We start from the raw sequence: 7,342 nt of genomic DNA, 5'->3' as shown, positions 1-7,342 counted from the left end.
GTACATCCTAGTAAAAAATACTGAGGGTTGGTACAGGACAACCGTCATACTCCTGTTGACTTGGGTGGACGTTATGAGAGGGACTGAGGAGGGTGAGTGTGGACGTGGTGAAGGGCACAGCAGGACAATCTCAGAGCATCTCCCTGTCAATTCCTGATGAATGACAATCACTAAATGGTGACTGTGTGACGGGGACACCTAACTGTCACCCACCTGGGTGGGTCACCAGGATGAACGTCCCCACTGTCAGGACAGGGAGGTGCAGTGTCCAGTCCTTGTTCCTTCCTCTTCTCCAGTCCTGGCTCCCTTGGCCTCATCCACACTCACAGCTTTAATGTCATTCTCGTTGCATCACCTCCAAGTCTATGTCTCCAGCCCAGAGGTTTCTCCTCAAGGTCCCCACACTCATCTGTCCAGCCTGACTCCTCACTGGTGTGTCTAACACACACCTCACCTTGACCTTCTCTTCAGCTGAATGCTTGAAATACCCAACCCTCCCCCACACATACTCCTGCAAGAGTCTCCCCATCTCTGCTGATGTAACCCCATCTTTCTGCTGGCACAGCACAAACGTGGGGTGCCCTCCTTGACTCCTTCCCGTACCCCAGCTTGAATCACTAGGAAATGCTGTGAAATCCACCTTCCAAATGCATTCAGTGTCCAGTCCTTCCCCACTGTTCCCACCGCTCACAGCCCCGTCAGAACACCCAGCCCCTGCAGCCTGGAACCCTGGGAGCTTCCCCACACCTCTCCCTCCTGCCTCGCTGGTCCCTGGGCTCCTGATTCTGTTCTCAGCTCAGCAGCCAGACTGACCCTGTGGCCCGAGGGCTCTCTCTTGGGGAGGAACTCTCAGAGGAAGCCANCCAGCACTCAGCATCCACAGAATGAGAGAAGTGTCTGCAGTGCATTAAGGACAGTGGACCCTGGGACAGTTCCTGCTTTAGGCAGGTGTCCTCACCTTCTGATTGGTCAGCTCTCTGAACCCCACACAGACACCCCTGAGGTCTACATGAGGGGGCCTGGAAGCTTGGGGTGACTCCTAAGTATCAAAGCGGCACTTGGTTAGATTCAGGGGACTCAACCAGCCACACGCAGAAGTTCCAAAAGTTCACATTCAGGTCCGTGGGAAGAAACCCTTAACTGCCCACGGAGCACAGGTGGTCACGGGGACATCACTGGGGAGCCGTGCGGTCCCCCTGTCCCCCGACAGGGCACACAGTCTGTCCCTCCCAAGTTGTCTCCCCACCTCGCGGTGCATTTGTGAATGTAAAGTGACCTAGACCAGCTCAACAAGTGGGATGAAGGTGTCCATGGGGTAACACCTACTGCAAACAAAACCTCTTGGAGCTGGTTTTTTTTTTTTTGAAAGATTTTTTTACCTTGAGGGAAAGGGGAAAAGAAAGAGAAAGATAGAGAAACATCATTGTGTCCCTGCCTCTCCCACACCCCCTACTGGGGACCTGACCCCCAACCCAGGCACGTGCCCTGACTGGGAATTGAACCCGCGACCCTGTGGTTCCCAGTCCCGCACTCAACCCACTGAGTCCCCACACCAGGCCAGGACTGGAGCTTTTCATCTAAGTCCCTTCGGAAAACATACAGAGAGAGGATATATGTGCTATATATCTATAGGATATGTTTTATACATACGTGTATGCATGGCTCATTTTACAAGAAAGATTTGTGTAACTAAAAACAATAGAAGAAAAGGAGAGGAAAATGGTATCTGTCTTGGCCTCCCAGGCCTGAACAGTGGGGCCATCGTCTGACCCCTCCCACACTGGCCTCACGGGTGGTCCCAAACCACACAGGGGGTCCCTTTAAGGAGATCACCTGCCTGGATGGAGCCTGCCCCAGACCTCCCCCTGGGTAGTGGCTCCTGTCCCTCTCATCTCTCCTTCAAGGCCACCTTCTTGGGAGGCCCACGCCGACCCCCCGAATTCTAAGAGGCCTTCTGCCTCTCCCAACACACCCCTGTGCGTCCCCCTCTCCACAGGATCCCCCACCTGCTCCCGGGAACTCTTTCCTCACTGACTGTGGGCACAGGGCACAGTGTGCGCTCTGTGAGGTCAGCCATTCGGCCTGTGCTCGGTTCCCCAATGCACAGACCCACTGTATGTAATAGAAATTCACAGATGCTGTGCTATTTTTAGAAATCCTTACCCAAGGACTCGTTTTTTATAGGTCTGAGAGAACGGGAGAGAATCCATAGGCCTCCCATGTGGGTGGGCCTTGAGACTATCAGGCTAAGGGAAATATGCCAGAAACAATTAAGAGCCAAAGGACGTCAGTCACGTGTGGGACATCAACCTGAAACCCAGGGACACAGACAGCAGTGTGGTGGTTCCCAGGGGGAAGGGGGTTGGGGGAGGAGGGGCCTCGTACCTGCTGAGCGAGGATGGTTTGACTTTGGGTGGTGGGCGCACAATGCAACGTACAGACCCTGTGTCAGAGAAATGGGCACCTGAAACCCACAGGATCCTCTTAACCAGTGCACCCCAATCCACTTAATAAAAAGGCACACCCCCTACCATTTAATATAAATACCCCAATAACTTTATTTTTAAATATTCAGAAAAAGTACAAAATCTACAAAAATACCCCAAAAGATAGGGGTTGCAGGACAGACCCAGCCTGAGCCCAGGCTGACAAGGCCACAGGAAGCCCTCACTGAGCACAGTCCTGGAACCACCACAAGGTGGCACTCAAGGCCCTGGGATCCCAGGTCCTGCTGGGAAGAGGTTCTCCTGAAGTGGCCAGGACAAAGGAGTAACAAAGATGAGCCAGATGGGGTGGCCTCGCCCCAACTCTGCTGGGACAGGACAGTCCCCAGGGCAGAGGACACAGGTCGCAGTGGAGGGGTGGTGGCCTGGGCACCAGCTCCTCACTGTGCTGATAAGAACACAGACACCTTCTGATGCTGGTTGACAGAAACAGCAGTCAGGGATCCTTCAAGTCCCAAGGGGAGGCTGCAGTGACTGTTTTGGCATCAAGACCCCTACAAGGCAGCTCTGTCACCCTGGGACAGAAAGTTGTCATGAAGAAACTCAGGTCAGTCTCAGAAGTGTCACATTCTCCTTCAGCCCCCACATGCTCAGAATGTCCCACCTGAGAATCTCCAAAACACAGCTGTGCCCCTTGGTCCCAATGTCCCCCACTTCCTGCCCTCAGGGTCTCACCCTTAGGAGCTGTGAGAGGCACATCAGAGCCCTGGGCACTGTCACTGCCTGGGGAAGACACAACAGCAGACTTGCGGGGTGGGGGAGCCCCCCTCACAGACTCCAACCCACACTCTCCCAAGGGTCCCAGCCATCGCCTCCCCAACACCCAGACTCACAGGCAGTCTCAGAGTAGGTCTTTCTGAATGTGCCTGTGGGAAGAAAACATTCTGTGAGAAGTCAAGGGAGAGGCTGGATCCCGTGACCCTAAAGGAGCCCCACACACCTGAAGCACAGGGAAGGTCCCAGAACTGTGACTGAACACCCAGGGTAGAATCAGGAAATAGTTCACGTGTGGGGACTGGTCCAACTGCCGGTCTGGACGTCCTCAGAAGGGACCTTCTTATCTGGCCTGTGACAGCTGTGGGTCAGTCCCCAGGACTAGAATCATGAGGTGATAAAGGTGTCCCTCACTTTTCCACAGGCTTCACTAAAGAGTCAGTGTTAGGAAACAGGCCCCAGATGGACAAGCACCCGTGTGGGGACACGATGCCCATTAACCAGGCAGAGCACACTTCCACCTGGGCTTGACCCCCAGGGGGACAGGGAACCCAGCCCCACCCCTTGCCCACCTGAGCACTTCCTCCTCCACATCACAGCTCCAGCAGCCACAGCTCCAAGGACACCCAGGGCAGCAGCGATGACCACAATGGTCATGATGGTCTGAAGAGGGAGGACTATATTGGTCTGAGGAGGGGGGTCTGCGAGGGGAGGGTGAGAGGTCAGCCTCGGGCCTGAGTCCTGACCCTGCTCAGGGACACCCTGAGGAGAGGCTCTGTGCCCACAGCCCCTCCTCACCCCATCTCAGGGTCAGGGGCTCAGGCAGCCCCTGGTGCTGCACATGGCATGTGTATCTCTGCTCCTCTCCAGGGGGCACGGCCACAGTTGCCCACTTCTGGAAGGTTCCATCCCCTGCAGGCCTGGTGTCCACAAGCTCCATGTCCTGGGTCAGGTCCTCCCCATCACGCTTCCAGGTCAGGGTGATGTCAGCAGGGTAGAAGCCCAGGGCCCAGCACTTCAGGGTGACCTCATGGTCAGAGATGGGGTGGTGGGTCACGTGTGTCTTTGGAGGGTCTGAGTGGACGGTGAGAAAGTTCACGAACTTTGCATGGTCATAGGACACTCCAGCAGTGCTCTTGTGACCACCCTGAGAGTGGACAGGACAGTGGGGGTGGGGGAAGGGACTGTACCACCCAGACACCAGACTGGACAGAGGCATCTGGGATAATCTTCTGTTTCCTTGGAATGGTCTAGACTCAGAGTGAGAACCTAGGGTAGGAGAGTCCATGTCTCTAAGGGGAGACACAGACTCAGGTGGAGGCTGAATGACACAAAATAGCCAGTGTCAGGCCTTGGAAGACAAAGGAGAGTGTCCTGGTGCCCCAGGTGCTGCAGGGTGTGAGGGACCCACTGTGGGTGTTTCAGGGAGAGGCTGGGTCCCTCACTGTCCTTTAGAGGAAGCTGGGCCCACGGGTGAGTCACAGAATAAGGAGACCCGGGGGACTCTTCCCTCTCCCTAGCAGGAGGGACACTGACACTGCCCCATTCCCCTCCTCTCCTTGTAGGAAGCCGCCCCAGCCCACAGATCCCCTCCTCAGGAAGTCCTGCGCCCTGGTACCTGCTCGGAGCAGGGTCCCCTTCCCCTTCTCCAGGAACAGGTGGAGGCGACGCACGCAGGTGTCCTCCAGAAAGACCCTCCGAACGTCTTCGTCAGGGAGCCGCACAACGTTGCTCCCGCTGACCCCGGAGGTCGCGGTCCAGGATCCTTGGTCCCGGTTCAGGGCGAGGAAGTCGGTGCCGTCGTAGGCGAAGTGACTGAACCCACGGAGGAAGCGCCCGTCCGATCTCACGACACAGCCGGTCATTTCTTGCCAAGTGGACGACCCTGACCCCCGCCCCCCAGTCAGCACAGGCTACTTACCCAGGCAGGTAGGACAGTCCCTCCCGCCCCACTGCCCTGGTGACTAACCCTAAACTGAAATGAATCCAAGTGAAAAATACTCCCGGGCTGTTCCGTATCGGGACACCGGCGGGTCCCACAGTTTCGGGGCGACCCCGGCCCGTCCATGGGGATGGGGGCGGTGCCTGGGCCGGTATGCTCGGGGCTCACCGTGTGCGCTCTGGTCACCGTGCGCGCGCAGTTGGTTCAGGTTGGCTCTGCTCCACTGTGCGTTGTGCTGCATTTCCCGCGTCTGATCCTCCCAAAACCATGCGCCCTCCTGCTCCACCCACCGCTGCTCCATCCACGGCACCCGCAGCTTCAGCCTGGAACTCGCGGTGTCGCTGTGGAAGCGCGCGATCTCCGTGTCGTCCACGTAGATGACGCCGTTGTACCGGTGCTCTCCAGGGCCGGGTCCGGACTTGGTGGTGTGCAAGTATCTCAGGCTGTGGGGGCCTGGGCGCGGGCCGGCAGGGGCAGCGGTCGGGGAGGAAGGAATAGGGGGCAGTCGTTGAGCGCAGCGGGCCGGGGAAAGGGGAGGCCAGGGGCCGAGGCGGGCGTGGGGCGTCTGGGGTCTGGGCCAGGGATCCTGCGCCCCGGCAGAGTCCCCACGGCCCTGCCCCGCAGAGGCCGTCCTCTCCCGACCCCGCACTCACCGGCCCAGGTCTCGGTCAGGGCCAGGGCCCCCGAGAGCAGCAGGAGCATGCGTCGGGGGCCCATGACCCAGATCTTACAGAAGGTCAGGAAGATTGACAAGTTGTTACTGGTGAGAATAGTGTACCTGAAACCACGGACGCTGATTGGTTGCCTTCAAGTTCGCGTACCCAATGGGAGTGAGAGCTGAGGTGGCGTCATGAGTATCCAGGCCTGGGGCAATCCCAAACCCCGCCCTGAGCCCTCCTCCTACACCCAGTGTTGGGTGTGGCCAGTTCCGCTGTGGCTTAGCAAGGTCAACAGAAAAACGAGGTAGTTTAGGGCGCCCCTCTAACTATTGTTCCTCATCCCCCTGACTCTTCACCTACCTCTCAGCCCCCTCCACACGTCGCTGTCCGTCCTATGGGTTCTAAGGAAGTGTCCTGCTCTCTGTACCCCATGTCACTTTAACTTGGTGTGACCGCCTTAACCCTGCACCTCTCACCCCCTTGACACCGTGAGGACAGCTGTGTTGTGCTGACTGACCACCTCCGGGTTCCCAGGAGTGATGTACAGGAAACTCCTATGGATGCTGCTGCTTTAGTTTGGTTCCAGAGGGCTCTCATCTGAGGGGTGACCAGGGACATCACTGAGAGGCATATGCAGTAACTTCCGTGGTGGGCATAACTGCAAGCTCTCATCCACTGGAAGCAAAATCTGTCCAGCACGCTCAACTCACTGCTTGTCACCTGGACGAAGATCTAAGCCAACAACTAGAACAAGAACAGAATCAGAGAAATGGAGATCCCATGGAAGGTGTTCAGTGGGGCAAGGGAAGGGTAGGACTAGGGGGGAAAGGTACAGGGAAGAAGAAGCATAACTGATAGGCATAAAATAGACGGGGGGAGGTTAAGAATAGTATAGGAAACAGAGAATTCAGTGAACTTACATGTACAACCCATGGACATGAATGAAGAGGGGGGGATGCTGGAAGGTTGGGGGGCAGGGAAGAGGGGGAACCAAGGGGGAAAATTGGGAAACTGTAATAGCACAATCAATAAAATACACTGTGAAACAAAACAAAAGCAATCAAACAACAACAACAGAAAGGGTGAAGGGATTGAAAATCGGGACGAAACCCCTGAAGGACGCTTTTGCAAAAGGTCTCAGTGGTTTAAATGTGCTGATGTTTTGACAGAAATTTCTTTTACCAATTTATCCTTAGAAGATAACCGTATGTATATCATATATTGATTATCATATATTGATATATATATCACATGTGTATTGGGTCATATAAAATATACATTATATATCATATATCATATCGATTATCACATATTGATATATTATATGCTATCATATATAATATATTATATATCATATATTATAGATATCATATATGATATCTAAATAGATAGGTAGATATCATATATGATATTATAGATATCATATATGATATCTATAATATATTTGCTTCTCGTATTTTGGTTTCATAAAGCAAAAGGATGGAATGTCTGTAAATGCTCCAGTCAGTAGAATGATGGTGAGT

At 54.9% G+C, this 7,342-nt stretch overlaps 1 protein-coding gene across 1 annotated transcript; it reads right to left on the bottom strand.

Annotated features, from left to right (window-relative positions):
* Positions 1–2,870: 2,870 nt before the first annotated feature.
* LOC119000606 (saoe class I histocompatibility antigen, A alpha chain-like) lies at positions 2,871–6,027 on the bottom strand. Its single transcript, XM_037065692.1, has 7 exons — positions 5,814–6,027; positions 5,329–5,613; positions 4,837–5,103; positions 4,017–4,292; positions 3,791–3,895; positions 3,180–3,227; positions 2,871–3,019 (listed from the first exon to the last, which is right to left on the bottom strand). Exons 1-7 carry the CDS (start codon positions 5,875–5,877, stop codon positions 3,015–3,017), a joined length of 1,050 nt encoding a protein of 349 aa, XP_036921587.1. The 5' UTR covers positions 5,878–6,027; the 3' UTR covers positions 2,871–3,014.
* Positions 6,028–7,342: the final 1,315 nt, after the last annotated feature.

Source organism: Sturnira hondurensis, unplaced genomic scaffold (genome assembly GCF_014824575.4).
Source record: "Sturnira hondurensis isolate 20B ecotype Veracruz unplaced genomic scaffold, ASM1482457v3 Scaffold0015820, whole genome shotgun sequence".
Lineage (NCBI taxonomy): Eukaryota > Metazoa > Chordata > Mammalia > Chiroptera > Phyllostomidae > Sturnira > Sturnira hondurensis.
Note: the sequence above shows the minus strand (reverse complement) of the source record. Positions and strands in the feature narration are given on the sequence as shown.